Here is a 23,663-nt window from a genome sequence, read left to right on the forward strand (position 1 = left end):
GCAATAAATTTAATGCAATTTGGCAAAGCCCCAGGACCAGATGGACTGTCAGCAAAATACTATAAGACTATGAAAGACTGGCTTATTCAGCCATTGGTAGAAGTTTGCAACAAGATAATAGGAGGGGGCAAAGCACCTGAAACCTGGAGGGAAGCTTATATAACGCTGATTCCAAAACAAGATCAAGATAGATCCAATGTTAAAAACTATAGACCAATCTCAGTACTTAACGTGGATTATAAAATTTTTGACAATTTTCTCGCCAATAGGTTGAAAAAGGTTTTGTCATACTATATCCATAAGGACCAGGTAGGATTTCTGCCTGGAAGACATATGAAAGATAATATTAGGAATATAGTTGACATTTTAGAAAAGTTGGAAGCAAGAAAAAATTGTAAAGCAATGTTAATGTTTATTGATGTGGAGAAGGCCTTTGACAATGTGTCTTGAAGTTTTATGATACAAAATTTAGATAGTATTGGGGTTGGACAGGAGTTTTTAAATGGTATTAATGCGATTTATCATGAACAAAAAGCCAAAATTATAATAAACAATGTGGTATCAGAGGAAATTACAATTGAGAAGGGTACCAGGCAAGGGTGCCCACTTTCCCCTCTGCTTTTTATTTCGGTCCTGGAGGTTTTGTTAAGTATGATAAGGAAGGCTGAACAAGTTAAAGGTATAACAGTAGGAGCCAAACAATACAAATTAAAAGCCTTTGCTGACGATTTGGTGTTAACACTTCAAGATCCAGACTCCAGTGCAGTGAAAACACTGGAGTTGATACAGGAGTTCGGACAGGTAGCAGGATTTAAGTTAAAAGGTAAAGGTAAAGGTACCCCTGCCCGTACGGGCCAGTCTTGACAGACTCTGGGGTTGTGCGCCCATCTCACTTAAGAGGCCAGGGGCCAGCGCTGTCCGGAGACACTTCCGGGTCACGTGGCCAGCGTGACATCGCTGCTCTGGCCAGAGCCAGAGCCAGAGCCGCACACGGAAACGCCGTTTACCTTCCCGCTGGTAAGCGGTCCCTATTTATCTACTTGCACCCGGAGGTGCTTTCGAACTGCTAGGTTGGCAGGCGCTGGGACCGAGCAGCGGGAGCGCACCCCGCCGCAGGGATTCGAACCGCCGACCTTTCGATCGGCAAGTCCTAGGTGCTGAGGCTTTAACCCACAGCACCACCTGCGTCCCGCAAGGATTTAAGTTAAATAAGAGCAAAACCAAAGTATTATAGAAAAATTTGGACAATGAGGAAAGGAAATTATTGCAAGAAAAAATGGGCCTGGCTTTTGTGAAAAAAGTTAAATATCTGGGTGTAAATTTGTCGGTGAAAATTTTGAATTTATATAAAGATAACTATGAGAAACTATGGAATGAAATTTAGAGAAATCTTGAGATTTGGTCGAATTTAAAATTGTCATTAATGGGCCGGATATCTGTGGTTAAGATGAATGTATTACCAAAGATGTTGTTTCTGTTTCAAGCCCTCCCAATCATTGATAATGTGAAATGTTTTAAAGAATGGCAGAAAGCTTTATCTAGATTTATCTGGCAGGGGAAAAAACACAGAATTAAATTATTAACAGATTCAAAAGAAAGAGGGGGCTATTCCCTGCCAGATTTGAAGATATATTTTGAAGCCACAGCCCTTTGTTGGGTTAAGGAATGGATACAACTAGATAATGCGAATGTTTTAGACTTGGAGGGATTTGACAATGTGTTTGGATGGCATGCTTATCTATGGTATGACAAGATAAAGGCCCATAATGGTTTCAAAAATCATAATCAAACCCTTATATAATGTTTGGATAAAATACAAAGATCTCTTAGAAAGGAAAACACCCAGATGGCTTTCGCCAATGGAGGCAAAGTCCCAGAAAAAGTCAAATATGGAGACTAATTGGTTGATATATTCAGATTTATTATTGGAAGATAAAAGAAGGATTTAAATTAAGAACATTTGATCAAATCAAAGATAAAATAAATTGGTTACACTACCACCAGATTAATGAATTGTATAAATTAGATAAGAAAAATAGTTTTGCATCAGAAAAAACCAAATTGGAAACGGAGTTGTTAGATTCTAAATTTAAAAATTTGTCTAATTTATTGTTGGAGTGGCATACAAAGGATGAACAAGTTAAATCTGTGATGATAGATTGGGCAAGACATGTTGGACATAACATAATGTTTGAAGACTGGGAAAGGCTGTGGAGGAAATGGGTCAAGTTCACTGCATGTACAGTGTTAAAGGAAAATGTTATGAAAATGATGTATAGATGGTACTTAGCCCCTGTAAAACTAGCAAAGATTTACCACAAGAGTGACAACCTATGTTGGAAATATAAAGAAAAAGAAGGTACCTTTTACCATATGTGGTGGACGTGTCCCAAAGTGAAAGACTTCTGGGGAAAGATTCATAATGAATTGAAAAAAATGTTGAAATATTCATTTATTAAGAAACGAGAAGCCTTTATACTTGGAATAACAGGTTTGGAATTGCCCAAGAAAGATGTCAGATTATTTTTGTATGCCAAAACTGCAGCTAGAATTTTGTTGACCAAAAATTGGAAACTACAAGAAGTACCAACAGTGGAGGAATGGTAGGTGAAGATGATGAACTTTGGGGAGCTAGCCAACCTGACCAGAAGAGTCTGCGACCAGAAGGAGGAGGAATACCAAGAGGAATGGAAGAAATTAAAAGATTATTTAGCTAAATATGTTAAGATAATTTAAATAGAATGACTTGCGAGTATCAGGTAGGCCTAGGATTTAAATATGTGATGTTCTAGAATACTATGTTAAAAGTTAAAAAGAAAAGAAAGAAAGATGTAAATTGGTTAAGGAAATTTTATGGGAAAATAGTTTAGGAAAACTGCTGCAATGATTTATATGGAAACTCAGCCGGGGGGATTTGAGGAAGTCACCTAACAATGTTAACAAAAGTGGAAATATTACAGTTAGGGTGTTTGTTTGTTTGTTTGTTTGTTGATAAGTTTGTTATAAATGTGGAAAACTAATAAAAAAAATTGAAGGGGGGAAAAAACCAGGATGGTTGCGACAACTAATAAACTTTGACTTCAACTTTGAGATACTTCCTGAAATTGCTGGACCAAGAATAACTCACTGTCACTGGTGGCACTCACTTCTGGAGAAGCTGCTGTGGATAAGAGGACATGGCAGTATGAAACAGAATTCCTCCAATACACAGAACAATGCACAATTCAATATTTGAATCTTTCCTGCAAAAAGTATTCTTTAATTTCCTCCCAACCTCCATTAAATGGCCAGTGTCATACACTAGAGAGTGCCATCTGTCTGGAAAATTCTACATGTGCAGGATTTTTATTACATATTATGTGGATGGACTAGGTCTATCACAGTCACCATGAGCTGCACTTTCCAGTCACTGATCTGTGCTTTAAAGCTCTGTGTTGAAGTGGATTGGGGTTTTTTATCCCAATGCTTTCCCCAGGAAAACCCACATTTAGCACTCAATTAGAACAAATAATGGAAAACCAGATTGCTGTTTGCTCCAATTCAGTGGTAATGTGCAGGTTTTCCTGGGGAAAGCTCTGGGACAAAAAAGAACCCCTCTCAGACACAGAACTCTGGATGAGCCTCATGATAACAGGCCAAGGTGCAACACAGAAAACCAAATTAAGTAAGAGGGCACTAACCAAATTGGATTGGGGCAAATGTCTTTAAGATCAATGCATGAGATCTCTTTTCAGAGAACATGAACTAGAAACCTGTCAGGATTTCTCTCTCCATCTCTCTCTCTCTCTCACACACACACACACAGACAGGTGGTTGTATAAATTTATAAATTTGAAAAGCCACAATTTACTAGTCAACCCTGTCTCACCCAAAACGAAAGCCATCAAAGAAGAAGTCTTCAAGCTTAGCATTAATAAAACATAAAGGCAAAATCTCCTTCTGATCCTCTGATGTTCACCACTTGTAGGAGTAGTCTGTGAAGATATATTAAGCATTTAGGGTGGGGGTGATGTTGTAGGTTAGGAGCACCATCTACCTGGGATTTCTTTTAGCACTGTCTGATTTAAATACAATGCTAGGTGTGTAAACACACACACACACACACACACACACACACACCCCTTTATTCAGATGGACAGTGAACGTCATGCTTAAATCAGCCAACCCCTACTTCTGCATGCCAGGTATCTGTAGCCTGAGTGCCTACATGATGGCATCCTGATGCTTCTCATGGACTGTGTAGCAGTGACCCATATTCCACAGGCAGCTGGCCATGTGGGATCCTACTCAAGTTTTCCAAACAGATGTATCCTCATGTATAAATCAGGCTTGGCAGATGCGCCACCCTTTCTTATGTGATTCGGGACTTCTTTTGTTTTCCCTCTCACTTTAGAGTGGCTACTGTGCAGGCAGTCTGATGATTATAAAGTGAATCTGCTATGACTGCCTACGCAGAAAACAAAGAATAACTCTGCCTGGATGACTCTATGGTGATGATCTAGATATACGAGTGCCCTAGAATCTGGATCCGCCATGGCATTCTGCTGCCCTCTTAACGCAGTTACTACAGTCACATTGTCCCAAGGAATATTCTACTGGGCAAATTATTCAAAAGGCTCAAGTGCACATGCTTAAAATGTTCAACACTTACCAGTGCTGGGAGTCAAATCAGTGCTGGGAGGAGGTGATGTCTCTAGAATGAGGACAGAAGATCTCACAACTATTATCCTGAATAATGCTAAATGCTCACTTGTTGAAACTAGCATTTTCCTCTGTGTCATTCAAACCTTTGCATGCCTAGCTGATGTGAACACAGCTCATTGAAATAAGAAGAATTCTGCTGGATCTTACCAAAGGTCCATCTAGTCCAACATCCTTTTTCTAACTTTGGCCAGCCAGTGCTTTCAAGAAGTCCATAAACAAACAAGAAAGGCCTTAACCCTCTCCTGTAGTTTATGGCCAGTGTGCAGTCCTCAGCTGTAAACTACCTATGCTCATGGAAGTTCTATTTTCTTATCATTGGTAACTTCATAGATGTCAGCAGATGTATCCTCATTGAATTTGCCTAAACCAAGGATGTGGCCCTTCATATATGTTGCACTATGGCTCCTGTCATTCATCTCTATACTAGCTGAGGCTAATGGGGATTGCTGTCCAAAAACATCTGGAAGAGTACAGGTTCCCCATCACTGTCTGAAACCATTATTGGAGCCACCTTAGCTTGTGCATCATAGCTATCACTTGGGGGGGGGGTATGAATTCCATCCTTTATTTATGGAATTCGCCCCAAGGAGGAGGGAAACACACTGGGCCATTGAGAATTACATACCTCCAGACACTAGAGCGCAAACCAGCAGGAGTCCCCATATCATCATCATGGTCATGAATGACTTGGGAGGTTTTCAGGAATTCAGGGCAGCCTAAAGAAGCCGAGGAATGTTGTGGTCTGATCCACTCTCACTGGCTTATGAAGGAAGGAAACGCCAATGAAAATGGTTGGGTAGTGGGGAGTGGAATCGTGGAGGAAATCAGGATCCTGGTGATGAAACAATTGGACAGATAAATTGGACAGATAACAATTGGATAAATATGCAAACGGAAGAAATAAGATGGCACACAGCACTTGTGGCACATGAGAATAGACACAATGTTAATTGGTCTTCTAAATAAAGGGAGAGGCAAGGAAATTATTTGCTGTACCAAGGCTTTCTAATCTGTTTACTCAGAAAAGGGATTTTGTTTTTCTCCTTTCTGCCTCTGGCAAATCCTGGCTGAGGCATAGACGGTATCTTCTCCTGATGCACCTCACTTTAGGCTTCTCAAAGGGTGTGAAAGCAAATGTATGGCTTCTAGACAACGTGGCACAAATGTGGAGTTTGATGTTATGTGGGGAATTCAGGCTCCTTGAAAATATCGTAATTCACTTAAAGGAAAAATATGTCTAACTCCAATACCTGCAAATAGATGTTTGAAAATGTAAAAAAAAAAAAAAAAAAAAAAAAGAGGTAAGGGACCCCTGACAGTTAAGTCCAGTCGCAGACGACTCTGGGGTTGCAGTGATTATTTCGCTTTACAGGCCGAGGGAGCCTGCATTTGTCCGCAGACCTTCTGATTGGCAAGCCCAAGAGGCTCAGTGGTTTAGACAACAGTGCCACCTGCATCCCCATTTGAAAATGTACCTATCTTAATTCTCAGAATGTGACTGAGGAGTGGGATTATTATTACTAGTAGGAGGTGCCTGGTGCTGCCCAGGATTTTTTATAATCCAAAAAAAAGTTGTTGTTGTTTAAAAAAGCAGGCAAAAAGCAGGCAAAGTCACACCAAAGTCACATTTGGGTCTGCCATATTGATTCAAAATGGCAGCCAGAGTCTAAACATCAATGAAGAGCACCACCCCCACCTCAGGAACCCTTGTGCAAAGTTTGGTGGTGGTATCTCAAGAGGGACCTGAAAGTATAAAGAACAAAGAAAGAAAGGGAAAGAGAAACCACTTTCCAAAGTATATGGTAGATTATGATTATCATTATGAATTGCATTTATAGCCCTCTTTTTTCTCCAAGGAGCCCAGGGTGGCACATGGTTCTTCTCCTTTAATGCCCATAACAGCCCTGTGAGGTTGGATCAGGGTGCAAGATTTGCAGGGCCCAGGAGGGATTGAAGCAACAGCTGGCATCTCCTTCTCCATTCATGCCAACATTGCTGAGGTAAGAAGGTATTTACCTGGAATATAAATATATTTAAGTTCCAGGTAGAATCATAGAATCATAAAATCATAGAGTTGGAAGAGACCACAAGGGCCATCGAGTCCAACCCCCTGCCAAGCAGGAAACACCATCAGAGCACTCCTGACATATGGTTGTCAAGCCTCTGTTTAAAGACCTCCAAAGAAGGAGACTCCACCACACTCCTTGGCAGCAAATTCCACTGTCGAACAGCTCTTACTGTCAGGAAGTTCTTCCTAATGTTTAGGTGGAATCTTCTTTCTTGTAGTTTGGATCCATTGCTCCGTGTCCGCTTCTCTGGAGCAGCAGAAAACAACCTTTCTCCCTCCTCTATGTGACATCCTTTTATATATTTGAACATGGCTATCATATCACCCCTTAACCTCCTCTTCTCCAGGCTAAACCTGCCCAGCTCCCTTAGCCATTCCTCATAAGGCATCGTTTCCAGGCCTTTGACCATTTTGGTTGCCCTCCTCTGGACACGTTCCAGTCTGTCAGTGTCCTTCTTGAACTGTGGTGTCCAGAACTGGACACAGTACTGCAGGTGAGGTCTGACCAGAGCAGAATACAGTGGCACTATTACTTCCCTTGATCTAGATGCTATACTCCTATTGATGCAGCCCAGAATTGCATTGGCTTTTTTAGCTGCCGCGTCACACTGTTGGCTCATGTCAAGTTTGTGGTCAACCAAGACTCCTAGATCCTTTTCACATGTACTGCTCTCAAGCCAGGTGTCACCCATCTTGTATTTGTGCCTCTCATTTTTTTTGCCCAAGTGCAATACTTTACATTTCTCCCTATTAAAATTCATCTTGTTTGTTTTGGCCCAGCTCTCTAATCTCTTAAGGTCGTTTTGAAGTGTGATCCTGTCCTCTGGGGTGTTAGCCACCCCTCCCAGTTTGGTGTCATCTGCAAATTTGATCAGGATGCCCTTAAGTCCATCATCCAAGTCGTTGATAAAGATGTTGAATAAGACCGGGCGCAAGACAGAACCCTGTGGCACCCCACTAGTCACTCTTCTCCAGGATGAAGAGGAACCATTGATGAGCACCCTTTGGGTTCGGTCAGTCAGCCAGTTACAAATCCACTGAGTGGTAGCATAGTCAAGTCCGCATTTTACCAGCTTCTTTACAAGAATATCATGGGGCACCTTGTCAAATGCCTTGCTGAAATCAAGGTAGGCTACATCCACTGCGTTCCCTTCATCTACCAGGCTTGTAATTCTGTCAAAAAATGAGATCAGGTTAGTCTGACATGACTTATTTTTCAGAAATCCATGCTGACTATTGGTGATCACAGTATTCCTTTCTAGGTGCTCACAGACTGTTTGCTTAATGATCTGCTCCAGAATCTTCCCTGGTATTGATGTCAGACTGACTGGGTGGTAATTATTTGGATCCTCTCTTTTCCCCTTTTTGAAAATAGGGACAACATTTGCCCTCCTCCAGTCTGCCGGGACTTCGCCTGTTCTCCAGGAATTCTCAAAGATGACTGCCAGTGGTTCTGAGATCACATCTGCCAGTTCTTTTAATACTCTTGGATGCAGTTCATCTGGCCCTGGAGACTTGAATACATCTAGACTAGCCAAGTATTCTTGTACTATCTCCTTAGTTATTCTGGACTGTGTTTCCTCTGCTGAATCATTTGCTCCAAATTCTTCAGGTTGGGCATTGTTTTCTTTATCAGAGAAGACTGAGGCAAAGAAGGCATTGAGGAGTTCAGCCCTTTCTGTGTCCCCTGTTTGCATTTCACCATCTTCTCCTCTGAGTGACCCCACTGTTTCTTTGTTCTTCCTTTTGCTATGAACATACCCATAAAAGCCTTTTTTTGTTGCTTTTAACCTCTCTAGCCAGCCTGAGTTCATTCTGTGCTTTAGCTTTTCTGACTTTGTGTCTACACGTGCTGGCTATTTGTTTGAATTCCTCTTTGGTGGTTTCCCCCCTTTTCCATTTTTTGTACACATCCTTTTTTAATCTTAACTCAGTTAAAAGTTCTTTAGATAGCCACCCTGGCTTCTTTAGGCACCTTCCATGTTTCCGTCTCATTGGTATTGCCTGAAGTTGTGCTTTTACTATCTCCCTCTTAACAAACTCCCAGCCAAGTCAAGAAATTGAGTCCTAGTAAGCTTGGCTGCTCCTTTCCGCTGTATAGTAAACTTCAGAAGAGCATGATCACTCGCGCCTAATGATCCTTCCACTTCTACCCCACTAACCAGGTCATCAACATTGGTTAGGACCAGATCTAAAATGGCTGTTCCTCTTGTTGCTTCTCCCACTTTCTGGACAATGAAGTTGTCTGCAAGGCCAGTGAGGAATCTGTTTGACCTTATGCTCTTGGCTGAGTTTGACATCCAACAAATATCCAGGTAATTGGAGTCCCCCATTACTACTATCTCCCTTCCTTTTGCATGCTGTTCCAGGAAGGCATCATCTATGTCCTCCGTTTGGCTTGGGGATCTATAGTAAACTCCCACAATGAGGTCCCTGTTATTCTTCTCTCCCTTAATTTTGACCCAAATGCTCTCACTTTGGCTTTGAGGTTCTGAATCTTGGATCTCTTCACAGGTATACACATCCCTGACATATAACGCCACTCCTCCTCCTTTCTTGTCTGGTCTGTTTCTCTGAAATAGATTGTATCCCTCCATTATTACATTCCAATCGTGGGACTTATCCCACCAGGTTTCAGTGATGCCTATTATGTCATATTTAGTTTGCTGTACCAAGAGCTCAAGCTCATCTTGTTTATTTCCCATGCTTTGTGCATTAGTGTACAGATGTTGAAGTCCATTAATCATTCCCCCGTGTCTCTTATTTAAGGATTTTTTCCTCCCACCACTAGGTCTGCGTGCTGTTTGCTCCATTTGGTCTATGACATTTGGATGATCATCTTCATCAATTGATAGACTCCTACCTTCAGGAGCACTGTCTCCCTCCCCCACATTAGTCAGTTTAAAGCCCTCCTGATGAGGTTTCTGAGATTTTTGGCAAAAACATTCCTCCCAACCGTTGTGAGGTGCAGCCCATCGCTTGCCAGAAGTCCATCTTCAAGAAACTGCAGTCTGTGATCTAAGAATCCAAACCGTTCCTGTTTACACCATTTGCAAAGCCAGCTGTTCACTTCCACTATTTTTCCCTCTCTCCCTGGGCCACGTCGTTCAACTGGGAGGACAGATGAGATGACAATTTGTGCATTTAATTGCTTCAATTTCCTGCCCAGAGCCTCATAATCTCTTTTGATCTTCTGGAGGCTATGGCTTGCAGTGTCATTGGTTCCCACATGAACCAAGAGGAAGGGGTATTTGTCAGTGGGTTTTATGATTCCTTGCAGTTGTTCAGTTACATCTTGGATCTTAGCCCCGGGGAGACAGCACACTTCCCGAGACATCTTGTCAGGCCCACAGATCACTGCTTCTGTTCCCCTCAGTAGGGAATCCCCTATCACCACTACACGCCTCCTCTTAGGTTTGGTCGGGGTTCTTCCGTGAGCTGTCCATTCCAAGGTCGCCTGCACATTCCCTGAGGACTGACTTTGCTGCTCGTCTTCATATACCTGATCGACTGTAATGAGGGAGAGATCCTCAAATGGAGTCTGCTCTTTGTCTTCCATGCTAGGGGAGAGGACCTCAAAGCGATTGTGTATTTCTAAACAATCAGAGCGAACCCTGGGCCTCCTAATTCTTTGAGTCACGTTTCTCCATATATCTGGCTCCTGTGTTGGTGAACTAGCCTCCTTCTCAGGGGAGTCCCCTGTCTCCTCCTTGGTGGAGATGGTGTGCTCTGTTGCTTCCAAGAAGAGCTCCAGCTCTCTAATTATTTGGAGTGTAGCTACACGTTCCTCCAGTTGCTGGACTTTGTCTTCTAAGAGGGCAATCTACATGCAATTGCTGCAGGTAAAGCTGCCTGCAACCTTTGGCAAGATGGCTGTGCTGGTCCGGGGGGGGGGGAGGTTACCATGGGGCGAGGTCCAGGACCTGAGTTGAGGGTCGGCAGACAGTCCTCCTCGGGCGAAGCGGGGTCCACAGAGGGAAGCCGGGCAAGGACAGGAACTCTGGGGGAAACAGGACTGGATGCTGACCAAAACAGCTCATCAACGACGTTGCTCCCGCAACCTGGGACCGGGCTGACTGGCCTTTATCTTCTCTGAGGCCAGGGGCGGTCACGGCCCCCAGGAGACCCGCCTCTCCTGGCCTTAAGGCAAGCACTCCTCCTGGGAGAAACCAGTTCCCTTCGCCTCTCTGCCCTGAGCCTCTGCAGTTCAGGAGAGGCTGAAGGGTTACTGGACCTAGGGGGAGACTCACCTGTAGGCACTGAGTCCTCAACCACCTCTGGAGCCAGAGTGGATTCACCTGGTTCCTGCTCCTGAGGATCCAGCACAGGTGCAGGCGCTTCAGAATCAAGGCCCTGCCCCAGTTCAGCCGGCCCTGGAGGCGGGGACTCCTGTGCAGGCTGGGATTCCTCCGGTTCAGCCTCTGAATCGGATTCCCAGGCCATCACAATGGCAAACATTGCACAGGAACTGCAGGCAACTGCAGCTGTTCCCTCCCCCTCCATCTTGAGAACGTGTCATTGGGGGTGGCTACAGCGGTCCTCCATCATAAAAAACGTGAAGACAGGACAAATAACTCCCCCCCAAAAAAAACCTAGGTCTCCCCCAACAAACGTTTGAGACTAGCTCCCCTAAATCTAAAAGATGGATCAAACTGCGCGCGCCACTGCCCTGCAAACTCTGATAAGCTCCTCCCACAGCTAATCACCTGCCTCAACAGAAACCCTGCCCCCTCTGACCTTTGCACAGGGAGAGCAGCTAATCAGCCACAAAGAAACACACGCACAAGAAAACCCTTTTTGCTTCTTCTTCAGCTGCTGCCCTGCAAGCTCTGCTGACAGTAAATGTGGTTAGTAGTCCTCATTGCGCCGGGGGGGGGGGGTCTGGAGGGGAGGGGGGGAAAGTGCTATTCCCTTAGGGTTGTTTTTTTTTTCTGCTTCTGCAGACTACATGGTTCCCCTGAGCATGCTAATACATCTCCCTTGTTTCTCGGGTTGGTTTGTGTTTATTGAGCATTCATCCTGATTTCCCTCTGAGGAGGTTAGACAATGAGCATTCATCCTGATTTGCTGGCAGGGAGTTTAGACGAAGTCCCACCAAGCCAAGTGCTACTCTCTGTTACTTTCCTTAATGCAGAAACTTCCATCTTTGGGGGGAAAGACTCGCAAATAACTATAATTCTGTTATCTGAATTTTCGAGCATGTGCTTGAATCCTGATCACAGCAATGGCCTGGAAATGCCTTCAGCGACCCTGCACTGGTTCCATTTCTGTCGTCACTTCCCCCCTGAGTTTGCTGTTAGAAGGAGCGATTCTTATTGTCCTGTACCAATTCCATTCTGCAAATGAGAATGATAATCTGGATTTACAAAATGGAATTCCACTACCCAGCATGAAGCCTGATCTACCAAATGATGCTTCTTTGTCTGCAATTGCAGCTTTATTAAGTACCTGTATGTCACTGTGTATTTTTGTGATGGCCTGGGAATCCGATTCAGAGGCTGAACCGGAGGAATCCCAGCCTGCACAGGAGTCCCCGCCTCCAGGGCCAGCTGAGCTGGGGCAGGGCCTTGATCCTGAAGCGCCTGCACCTGTGCCGGATCCTCAGGAGCAAGCACCAGGTGAATCCACTCTGGCTCCGGAGGTGGCTGAGGACTCAGTGCCTACAGGTGAGTCTCCCCCTGGGTCCAGTATACATCTAAACTAGCCAAGTATTCTTGTACTATCTCCTTAGTTATTCTGGGCTGTGTTTCCTCTGCTGAATCATTTGCTCCAAATTCTTCAGGTCGGGCATTGTTTTCTTTATCGGAGAAGACTGAGGCAAAGAAGGCATTGAGGAGTTCAGCCCTTTCTGTGTCCCCAGTTTGCATTTCACCATCTTCTCCTCTGAGTGACCCCACTGTTTCTTTCTTCTTCCTTTTGCTACAAACATACCCATAAAAGCCTTTTTTTGTTGCTTTTAACCTCTCTAGCCAGCCTGAGTTCATTCTGTGCTTTAGCTTTTCTGACTTTGTGTCTACACGTGCTGGTAAATATCCAGGAACTGTTTTGTTATATCCAGGAACTGTAAATTTTAATCTTAAATCCAAATAGAAGTGTGGCATTGCTCTCATTCACTTAGCATATACAAGAGGCAGTTAATATGACCGTTACAGCCTTGCAGTGACAAATTCCTGCAGGGTAACTATGAAAGGCTGCTAGAACAAAAACAACTGAGTCTTGTGGGACTTTAAAGATTTGCAGATTTACTACATAGAAAGAAAGAAAATCTTCCCTCCAATCTGGAATTGGGTGCAAAGTACCACCCATCAGCTGCCCTGGTAATCCTGATGCTCTGCTTGGTAGAATAACTGGAGCCAAGGCATATTCAACAATAGGAATAGGGAATCTGTGGCCCTTTAGATGCATTACGGTGGGTCATGCTAACTGGAGCCGATGCAATTTGGAGTCCAATAACATATGGAGGGTCACAGGCTTCTAATCCCTGCTCAACCACCCCAATTTAAATGGGACATCCCGAAATTACAAAAGCTACCCCTAGCTTCTGATTAAATCCCAGAATGTCCCATTTTTGGATCCAGCACCCTGGCGTGAGCCAGCTGGCTCTTGAGAAAGCTTTGGAGCAAAAAAACCGCCCCAAGCATCTTGATTTGGATCAGCAAATTGGAAGGGTATGTTTGGCTTTCAGGAGCCAGATTTGTGGATAATGGCCAATTTGTCATGTCCTGGCTAATCCCATCTCCACTCCAGTTTATGTAAATGGTGGCATTCATCCTCAGGGCATCCTGTATTTATTTATACACACTGACAGTTTTCTCCATAATTAACATCATTATGATGCAATATCTCAACTAAGCTCATAACATTTATTTGCTAGCTCTTTTGATTGGTTTCTGTCACTTACATAAAGTCAGCAGTGTAGGTACTCTGCTCAGTGTCAATCAGTATTCTGGCTTCATCACAGGATCTTGAGTGTCAAGAAACATTGAGGCTGCTGTCTGTGTTTCTGCAATGAAGACTCTTTGGATCCTTCTGCTGCTGGCAACTTCCACTTGGGCTTTTGTTGCTGTGGGTAAGTAGGGAGAGGCCACCCAGGAAGTGTTTCTTATTTGGGGTGTTTTCTGTCCTGCTGTGAGAAACCTCTACAGGTGTCCAGTATGAAAGAAACAGTTCTGTGTTTAGTGACCATGCCAAATGTTTTTATTTACCTGATTTGAAACACAAATCTGCCCAGCTCATAATGCTCAGGTATTATGCGCTGCACTGCCGGAGCACAATTTCTGTTCTCATCCTGAAGCAAAGTTATTAGCCTGAGGTACTGTTTCTGGGTTAGCGGAGTCTGTAACCTGAAGCATCTGTAACCTGAGGTACCACTGTATATGCATTAATATTATAACCCAGGAGAGAAAACACACACACACAAATTCTTTACAAATGCTTGCTAAAATAGCTCATAGACACTGGGTCAATTCCAAGCTAACTCTTGAGGGATTTTATCATGGGTAGTTGAACACTGGTGATTTTTTTCCAGAGATGGGGGGAAATTGTATTTTGTTTGCATTTTAATGTGAAACTGCCTAATTTATACGAGCAGAAGTTCAATTATCCTTCAACATTCACACTTCTGGGATAGCTCAGTTGATGGATCACAAAATTCTTACTCAGGTTCATGGGTCTGAGCCCCCCATTGAGCAAAATATTCACACATTGCAGGAGGTTGGACTAGATGAGCCTCATGGTCCCTCCCAACTCTACGATTCTCAGATTTGCACTTTTCCAGGTTTTGCAATGCCATTCTCCAACCAAAAAATGTGTACAAAATTCTGGGAAAGAGAAAATGAAAATGCACAGACTAGTGAAAACAACATAGTCAAATGCATTGCATTAGGGGAAATTTCTTGTAAAAATGTATATATTTGTCCAAACGTGTATTTTAGGAGAAAGATGCACTGAAATGCTGTCTTTCTGTGAACTTTTTTATTTATTTTAAAAAAGAACATTTACACCCATCTCGTCTAGATTCCAGCAATGCTGCTCGAGAGTCCCGATCCAGCTCCGGTCGTGGTAAGCAGATTGACACCCCTGGTGCAAAGGGCACTGAGCCTAACTTGGTGACTGATGTTAATGTGTGTGGAAATCCTAAAAAGTAGGTCCACTGTAAGATGAACTAGAAACAAAACAGCATAATACATGGAGAGGTGAGCAGACACTTTTTGTGCTAAGCAATCCTGCAAATGGCTGGGAAATCTTCTATAGCTCAGACTCTGAGCCAACTACTGAAACGTTAGAGACAGAGACAGCACCTCAAAGGAAGAAAATAGTGAAAGATTTAAAAAATAATATTTCTGAAACAACCCCCCATCCCACCACATCTCATCTCAAGCTTTTGGAGTTGAAGGGGCAATTGCTGGGGTGGGAATGGATCAGGGCTGTCCAGTGTGGAAATCAAGCCATTTGAAGCAATTCACAGAAGGGACTAATTATTATTTTTTCCATGGCACCCAGGGGCAATTTTTGCACGCGCATTCCTCACAGATCTGGCTGGTGTGCTTGGCAGTACCTCTGAAGCGTTTGCTGAACTTTTAGCTCAAATGGCTACGCCCATTTTGGGATGAAAAGGTAAGTGTTGGAGGACATTGCAAGTGGGGAGCATTTTTCAAAACAAGCTTGTGTGATGAGCATGAGAGGGGGAAAGTCCCAATGTGATGTGGAGAGAAGTGGATGAGGTTTTTTAAAATGCAAATGCAATGCAAGGAAACTGCTCTAGGGCTGCTCAGTCTAGAAGAGCTCATGTGCCAGCAGACAGAGGGTGGAATTCAATGCCATACTGTGACAGACGTTCTGCCAGGCCCCTGCAATGTATTTTGCACAAGTTTCCACAAGAAAGTATAACTGCTATGGCCATTTCCACCTTCCATTAAAAAGATGTGGGTGTGTGGCCTTGGGAGGCTGCGGGGAAGGGAGACAAAGGCCGGGAGAGAGATGCAACAGGATTACTGGGAGGTGAGGAGAATGGTAGTAGTGAAGAAGTTAACCCTGCTGAACTTTTCTTGATAGGCACCAGAGAACTGAGGAGAGAGGCTCGTGGATCTCCAGGCTCCAAGCAACAGGAACTGATTAGCCATGGGTAAGCAGCTCCAAGTCATAAGGTACTGGGCACTATCTGGAGGGCCACAAGTTTCCCATTCCTTCCTTGAACTTCTGCCCCAGACATGAAATGAAACAACACCTGTCCAGTCCTTCAGTTTCTTCTGTATGGTGAATGTTGCTGTATTAAGAATGTTGACTTTAAGTCATGTTCAGTTTCAGATATTTGCAGCAATGGTACAATTGGACTTCTGCATGGTCTAGAGCAGTCCTTTCCAACAGGTCGGTCATGGGATGTCCCTGGTCCTGGTCGATCCCGGTCGATTACGGGATCCTGATGCCCCCCCCCCAAAAGCAGCTCAACAACTTTGGCTCATCCCTCCCCCCCAAAAAAGCTCAAGAACTCTGGTCAATCCAATGGGTAGATCACTGTCATTTTTTTTATAGTGGGAGTAGATCGCAGTCTCTTGGAAGCTGGACAGCCCTGGTCTAGAGAATGAAGGAGGCTTTGACATCCTGGTGTTTGCCATCCTGGTAGATTGCCACATATCTATACCAATTGATCAATAAAGTTCTAGTCAAGCAAATCATTGGCATTTGACTCTATGCACCTTATTTGTGGCTTTCTGTATAGCATGATTATACATTCTCAATAACCTGACACACTAACATGTGTTTTTCAAGACACATTGGCTAGGATTCACGTAACCAGACCCACCACTTAGCCTTGTGCAAATGTTTCTGCTTGTGCAATGGGGCTTCCTCCCATCTCCCCCATGCTCCTCATTGGTCTGGAGAACCCCAAGAACAGCACAGGGGGTGAGGAGAGGGAGGGTTGTACTGCCTGACAAGCTGCAATGGTTGTGTTGGAGGAATTTCAACAGGGGCAAATATAAGGTTCTGCACATAGGCAGGAAGAACCAGTTGCACAAATATAACTTGGGGGACAGCTGGCTCACCAGCACTACATGTGAAAAGGATCTGGGGGTCTTAACAGACGCAAGCTTAACAGCAGTCTACAAGGTAATGCAGCAGCAAAAAAGCTAATGCTATTCTAGGCTGCATCAACAGAAGTCTAGTGCACTGGGCAGTGGAAAAGACTCCCTCAGGAGGTGGTGGGCTCTCCTTCAGTGGAGGTTTGTAAGCAGCGGTTGGGTCTGCCATGGATGCTTTAGTTGAGATTACTGCACTGCAGGGGGTTGGACTAGAATACCCTTCCAACTCCACAATTCTGTGATTCTAAGAATTGCTGGAGGATTGCAGCACTGAATTCCACCCACAGAATTTGTCATTCATGCTTTACCCTTAAAACTTCCTTATACAATTTATTTTATTTCATTAAATTTACATACTGCTTGATTGTGAAACAACCAACCACCTCAAAGCAGTTTACAAAAAGAATAAACCATAAAATTATTGATAAAAACAGTTAATGACAACTATTCAAAACATTCAGAGGAGAAAATAAAACTAGAGATAAACTAAAAACACACACCATTATTCTAATAGGGCAGGCTTGTCCACATAAGAGCACATTCCTTGATGTATGCAAAACCAGACCAACCCAGGCCACAGCCAGGAATAATATTTGAGCCTCTTCGGTTAGAAGGCTAATCACCCGATCAATGTCCTACTTGCTAGGCTCTTTCTCAGTTTGTGGTAGGAAGGTAATTTATTAATGCTTGGGCCATTCACATATAAGATAAATAAGATAGATAAATACAATGCAAAATCCAAGTCAAAGTATTGCATAAAGTAACATTACTGCCTAGAATCATACATAAAACATCTTCAAAATACTATGTAAATCGCATGTAGCATGTATGAAATTTGCAAACTGAAATTCAATACAGATAAAAAACATTAATTATTAAAATATATTATGCTTAAATAAGCACATCCTCCAAGCAGTCGACTGCCATCTCCTTAACAACTCCTGCCCAGGTTTCCATTGCTGCTACGGCAAAAAGAGAGACCTTGTGGGTTACCCTACAATCTGTGTCCAACAGAAGGTAGAAAATGTTTTGTGGAATGGTATTGGATGAGTAAGAACAGATCCCAGAAATTTGGTGCTTGGTTCAGAATAAAGTGAACCAAAGAACAAATACTGAAGCAGTTCCTCAACTTCTGGGGCCCCACAAATACGCAAGCAGAGCGTCAAGGGAGTATGAGAGTGCTGACAATCATAGCTGTGGGCATTGTTTGGAAACAAAGGGCTGCAAATGCTTGCCTAAGCTTTGGAAATGTGAACTTTGCAAGGTAAGCAGCCATTTGGTGGTCCAATTTGTAAAGTCTATATTAATTCAAAAATTTAGAATTATTAATGTGCTGTCTGGCAAGGACATTATATGTATTTTCCACCATGGAAAATATATAGAATGTCCTTGCCAGAGAAGACATTAATAATTCTAAATAATTCTAAATTTTCCAAATTCAGAGCAGAAAAATGATTGAATGGAGTAGGATATGAATAAAGCACCTTCCAATATTTTAAGTTCCAACTTTTGCAGTTTGATACCTGCTCCAAACATAACTTGGGGAATACCCTACCAGGTGACACTTTTATGATTCACCAGTATGGATGGGGAAATGGATGGGAGATCGAATGGAGGGGGAATCTACCTCTGCCCTGACTAAGGCTGAAGGAGTGCCAGGTGGAAGTCTTAACAATTCCCCAGAAATGTACCGTATTTTTCTCCCTATAGGACGCACATTTTCCCCTCCAAAAATGAAGGGGAAATGTGTGTGCGTCCTATGGGGCGAATCCAGGCTTTCGCTGAAGCCTGGAGAGCAAGAGGGGTCGGTGCGCACCGACCCCTCTCGCTCTCCAGGTTTCAGGAAGCTCTGCGCAACCCTCAGGAGACCGGCTCCGAGGGTTGCGCAGAGCTGCCTGCAGTCCCGGGCTCAGCGCAGCTCTGCGTGGCCGTCGGGAGGGGGGCGCGAAGTCCCGGCCGGCTCCTGGTGGCTGCGCAGAGCTGCCTGCAGTCCCGGGCTCAGCGCAGCTCTGCGCGGCCATCGGGAGGGGGGCGCGAAGTCCCGGCCGGCTCCTGGTGGCTGCGCAGAGGTGCCTGCAGTCCCAGGCTCAGCGCAGCTCTGCACGGCCATCGGGAGCGGGGCGCGAAGTCCCGCCCGGCTCCTGGGGCTGCGCAGAGCTGCCTGCAGTCCCGGGCTCAGCGCAGCTCTGCACGGCTATCGGGAGCGGGGCGCGAAGTCCCGTCGGGCTCCCGATGGCTGCGCAGAGCTGCCTGCAGTCCCGGGCTCAGCACACTTCTCCCCATCACCAGCCCCACAAGCTCGGGGGACAGCGGGGAGGCGGAGCGCACCTTCCCGCTGTTCCCTGACCTGGTTCTTCCAGCCCCGCACCTGGGGGGGAAATAATTTTTTTTTTCTTTATTTCCCCCCCCCCAAAAAAAAACTAGGTGCGTCCTATGAGCCGGTGCGTCCTATGGGGCGCAAAATACGGTATTTTGGAGGGCCTAGTTTAGCCCATCCTCAAATAGCCATCCTCAGACAGCCACACTGTACAGGATGTGAGCAATAACTTTACTTTGAAATATTTTCAGGGCTAGCACAACCAGATCTAAGAATTGCCCCAATTGTTCTCATAGCCACTGCTCTGATAGCTTCTAACTGGATGCCAAGATTCTTAAATACTTGGCATTGTTCAATTTGGTGACCATTAATAGACCATTAATAGACCAGTTCCTCAATTAGGAACAATAAACAGTTATCCGTATTAGTGGTGGCCAGTTTATAATACCACAATAGCAGGGTTGGAGTTTTTTGGCCAAAGTTCTTAAGCTTTTTTCTTTTTCTTTTTTAGCAAAATTGCAAAAAAAAAAAAAAGCTGTTTTAAGCTATTTTTATGGAAAGTGGGCAAAAGCAGCACTGCCAACATTGGCTGCCATACATCCGGGACATTTACAGGACATTTTCCTGATTTCCATCCAGACACTGCTAGAGGCAGTGGTATTCCAGATATGTCCAGGAAATTCCAGACGTATGGCAACCCTATACAACAGGCTTCTGTTGATCAAATCAAATACTGATGCTAAGTTGACAAAGGCAACAAGTAAGTGTTTGGTAGGTCCAGCAGTTGCTTATTGGGCTAAGAAATGCAAGACAGGCAGTGATCAATAGTGCTTTCCCTTTTCCTAAAACCAGCCCGTTCAGGAAAGATAATGTGGGTAATAGATTTCCAGTCGTCCAATTTGTTTAGCAAATATTTACTATATAGTTTAGGATCAGATCAAATGGTACATTGTTTGGTTTTGTAGGTTCAGGTGTCTATGCCAATTCCTTTAAAAATAGAAATTAGTTTGTTTCATGTGTTCACAGTCGAATAATGAAGAATACATTTTAATAATTTAAAATTTAAAAATTACATGACATTTCAGAAATGGTGTGGAACATTTCCCCTGTGGAAATTGCTCTTTTTACTTTCAGTTCCGTAAGTCACATGTTGATGCAACAGCTATCCCCACATGCCTTTTTTTTTTTTTAGTGTTTAATTAGACAATCTCTTGGATCAATATTTGAGCTAGATGACAAAAGAAATTGTTGGAGGAAACACACGGTCTTGAGCAAGCCTCAAAAGCCATTGAGCCAAGACAGGAAATCCTGGCAGGAAGAGCCAGCGTGCTCCACGACCCCTACACCAATCTGCGCGCTTCCCAGTGTGAGCAATACTTTATGGGGAACACTGAGCAATTTCCCACAGGTACTTCGTCACTGTTTTAAGGCCACAAACCATCCGCTACACTCCATGTTTCCTCCTTGCCAGCTTCATTGGTTCTGCTCTAGTTATTTGCCTTTTAATCAAAGTTTGCCTATTATATAAAGTTATTTGCCTTTTATTTTTTTTAAAATGCCAAAATGGAGTAGGGTCTTAGGGCCACAAATATCTTCTGTTATGCTAGATACAGGCCATGGGTTAGCCAACCCTGCTTTACAAGAATAAAGGCAAGTCACTACAATTTAGCACCCACAATGCACTTGTGGCTCTGAAGCAGATAACATGTAGCAGCTCACTGCTAAGTTCACAAGCATTTGATCTGCCAGCTTTCTGGCTTACAGCTCACACTCTTAGCCACTGTGCTACCTCAACTCTGTCAAGATGTCCATACCGTTCTCCCCTCTGGTGGGTGAGTCCCTTTCTGCTGACCACTCCCCAAGGGATTCTTCACTGCTTTCCTCTGGAGATGAAACCACTTCTAGAGAATGGTGTCCATAACAGTACAGTTCTTGATGGCCAAGGTGGTCTGGCCCCTCCATGCTTTCTCCACCCATGCAGTGAGAAAGCCACGATTCCAACTTTGAATGAGATGTAGCTTGAGGGCAGAAGTGGGAAGAAATCACAGGAGTCAGCTCCACTATGGTAGACTCTGAAGAGTCACTTCCCATTCTGCCATGATGAAAGGGGACTTCAGGGAGCGCTGTGTGAGTCTCATCCTTCACGCCTTCCACATCAAAGTGGAACTTGTCTCTGCGGGCTTTTTCCATCACTTCCCACACTACCTGTTCCAGACGACTCATAGAAGATGGTACAGCAGAAGGTCCTTGAGGCCCTCCTCGGGCGGAAGTGTACAAGCACATCGTGGAAATGGCTTTTTGCAAACGCTTGAGAGGAGGCAGAGACTCTGGCTGGGAAGGAACATTCCAAGAATCTGGGATGTCTGGGAAAGCCCAGAACAATTGGGCAGGGGAAATCTTTTGGATGGGAGTCTTAGACACATAAGAGTAGAGGCAGAAGAAAGCATCAGCCGTTACAGCCAGAGTCTGGACTTGCTTGAACCGACCTGTGAAAGGAAGGATAGAAAGTGTCAGAGGAAAACCAATGTAGATCCAAGAGACCCTAGCTTCCGGCTCTTCCAGGTCACATCTGTATGGCAGGGACTGTACACACACCTGAAAACTAGGCCTGGTTTCATTTTCCTGGGTTCTAGTTTTTTTTCTGTCTTCCTCTTGCCTAAGCAAAGGCTTTTGTTTGGTCCTGTCTTCTGCTCCTGGTCCCAGTTCTACCTGCTTTCCTATGTTCTATCAAGAACAGAGGTCCTTTCCCATCACCTGCTACCTGAGCTCTTTTCAGATTTCAACCAAAGATGCCAAGGATTGAACATGGGAGCTTCTCTACATGCTCTGAGCCTCACCCTTTGATATCACAGTCCCAGAACTGCCAGCCATGAAATGCTTGTGGCACTTACTTGCTAACATCAAGCAAGGATCCTCCATCTCTAACCGTTGCACCTGGGCTCTGAGGAAGAGCTGGAAATCAATGCCCTCAGCTTGGGAGGGAACTGAGAAGAACCGAGATGGGATCCAAGATGCAGCCTGTGTCTCCTCTTGTATGAAGCCCAGGTTGCACAAGATGGTCTCAGCATCAGCTTCATAGAGATCCAGCACCTCAGAGATGCTAGGAAGAGAAGATAAGTGTGAATGCAGGAGTGTCCCAACTGATTACTGAACCATTTTCAGGTCATAGCCCCACAAACACCACTAGGTATGTCCGCAAGCCCCTTTCCTTCAGAGAATAACGGGCTGCATCTGTGGGATTTCCTTGTTGGTTTTGCAAGCCCCCTCCATAGAGGCTGGCCCCTCTCACTGTCCTCGGAGCTTGCTTACCGGTAACCTTCTCTGGCTGATATCCAGAGAGACCAGGGAGATTTTGATAGGCGACATTTTCCCAAGCGTGGGTAAAATGCACAACCCCTCCCTCCTGCTTCCGCAGGGGAAAGAAAATAAGTCAGAAATCTATTTAAGGTAAAGGTAAAGGTACCCCTGCCCATACGGGCCAGTCTTGACAGACTCTGGGGTTGTGCGCCCATCTCACTTAAGAGGCCAGGGGCCAGCGCTGTCCGGAGACACTTCCGGGTCACGTGGCCAGCGTGACATCGCTGCTCTGGCGAGCCAGAGCTGCACACGGAAACGCCGTTTACCTTCCCGCTGGTAAGCGGTCCCTATTTATCTACTTGCACCCGGAGGTGCTTTCGAACTGCTAGGTTGGCAGGCGCTGGGACCGAGCAGCGGGAGCGCACCCCGCCGCAGGGATTCGAACCGCCGACCTTTCGATCGGCAAGCCCTAGGCGCTGAGGCTTTAACCCACAGCGCCACCTGCGTCCCTCCAGAAATCTATTTACATGATGTTTATTTCTGACATTACAGCACTAGAGAAAAACACGTCCTTTCAGTTCAGTTCTTCTAGTAAGTCTGACAAACTTCCTGAACATGCGCAAATGGAAGGTTTCAACAATCTGGCTGTCTGCAGTGGTGATGTTTCCATATACTGACACTCCTCACCCCCAATTTATCTTCCTCACAGCCTTGTGTGGTGAAAGAGGGTGCTTGCAATAATATTCATGGTGGTGTCTGGTAGAGAAAGCAAACACAGAGCCCTCTGTATGTTGTTGGACCATAATTCCCATCAGCCCCAGCCTGCTCAACTAACCGTCAGGGATGGCAGGAGCTGTGGTCCATGACATCCAGAGGGCACCAGGTCAGCTGCCTCCAATGTACAGACCAGAGGCTAGGTATCTCTGCTCCAATCACTGCTGGTTTGTTAGTGGTGTAGGTAGATCTTTAAGCCAGTCCAAGTCCTACACAATACGATCCATGCTTACCTGGAGCTGGTCTTGTTAGTGCTGCCTGAGAAGGCACTGGAAGTCATGCTGTGATCCAGATTGAGATGTTGGGAAGGCCAGAATGTATGTTTTTGGGACCTGCTGTGGAAGAAGAGACAGTGAAGAGACACATCTGAATGCATTCCAACATCCCTTTTGGTGTGCATGTAGGATGACCAAAAGGGAGGGCA

General features: G+C 44.6%; 3 protein-coding genes and 2 long non-coding RNA genes across 11 annotated transcripts in view; 1 reads left to right on the top strand and 4 right to left on the bottom strand.

Annotated features, from left to right (window-relative positions):
• Window positions 1-5,523, bottom strand: part of LOC307211338 (uncharacterized protein) — a 32,048-nt gene extending 26,525 nt beyond the window's left edge. For 4 of the 7 annotated variants that reach the window (XM_079967895.1, XM_079967897.1, XM_079967896.1 and 1 more), the window contains exons 1-3: window positions 5,330-5,523; window positions 4,652-4,693; window positions 3,128-3,160 (exon numbers count right to left, since the gene is read on the bottom strand). In XM_079967895.1, the coding sequence (XP_079824021.1) occupies window positions 3,128-3,160; window positions 4,652-4,693; window positions 5,330-5,384 (130 nt within the window). In that variant the 5' untranslated portion in view covers window positions 5,385-5,523. Of the gene's footprint in view, window positions 1-3,127; window positions 3,161-3,868; window positions 3,975-4,651; window positions 4,694-5,329 lie in introns of all 7 variants that reach the window. The other 3 variants (XM_079967900.1, XM_079967899.1, XM_079967898.1) reach the window with 2 other exon arrangements.
• Window positions 1-14,179, bottom strand: part of LOC307211355 — a 100,248-nt gene extending 86,069 nt beyond the window's left edge. The window contains exon 1 of the long non-coding RNA XR_013836401.1: window positions 14,034-14,179. This is a non-coding gene — a long non-coding RNA (uncharacterized lncRNA). The remainder of the gene's footprint in view (window positions 1-14,033) is intronic.
• On the top strand, window positions 13,792-15,337 carry LOC307211358. The gene is made up of 3 exons (XR_013836403.1): window positions 13,792-13,841; window positions 14,789-14,833; window positions 15,275-15,337. It is a non-coding gene; the product is annotated as an uncharacterized lncRNA (long non-coding RNA).
• A 3,981-nt stretch (window positions 15,338-19,318) lies between these two features.
• Window positions 19,319-23,663, bottom strand: part of LOC307211310 (protein TESPA1-like) — a 173,694-nt gene continuing 169,349 nt past the window's right edge. The window contains exon 10 of the transcript XR_013836376.1: window positions 19,319-19,397. The gene's annotated coding sequence lies outside the window, so the exon portion shown is untranslated. The remainder of the gene's footprint in view (window positions 19,398-23,663) is intronic.
• LOC307211315 (protein TESPA1-like) overlaps window positions 19,392-23,663 on the bottom strand; it is a 40,549-nt gene continuing 36,277 nt past the window's right edge. Inside the window, exons 6-8 of the mRNA XM_079967852.1 lie at window positions 23,473-23,571; window positions 22,060-22,268; window positions 19,392-21,654 (exon numbers count right to left, since the gene is read on the bottom strand). Of these exons, the coding sequence (XP_079823978.1) occupies window positions 20,954-21,654; window positions 22,060-22,268; window positions 23,473-23,571 (1,009 nt within the window). The 3' untranslated portion in view covers window positions 19,392-20,953. The remainder of the gene's footprint in view (window positions 21,655-22,059; window positions 22,269-23,472; window positions 23,572-23,663) is intronic.

Source organism: Podarcis cretensis (genome assembly GCF_951804945.1).
Source record: "Podarcis cretensis genome assembly, chromosome: 2".
NCBI classification, from domain to species: Eukaryota; Metazoa; Chordata; class Lepidosauria; order Squamata; family Lacertidae; genus Podarcis; species Podarcis cretensis.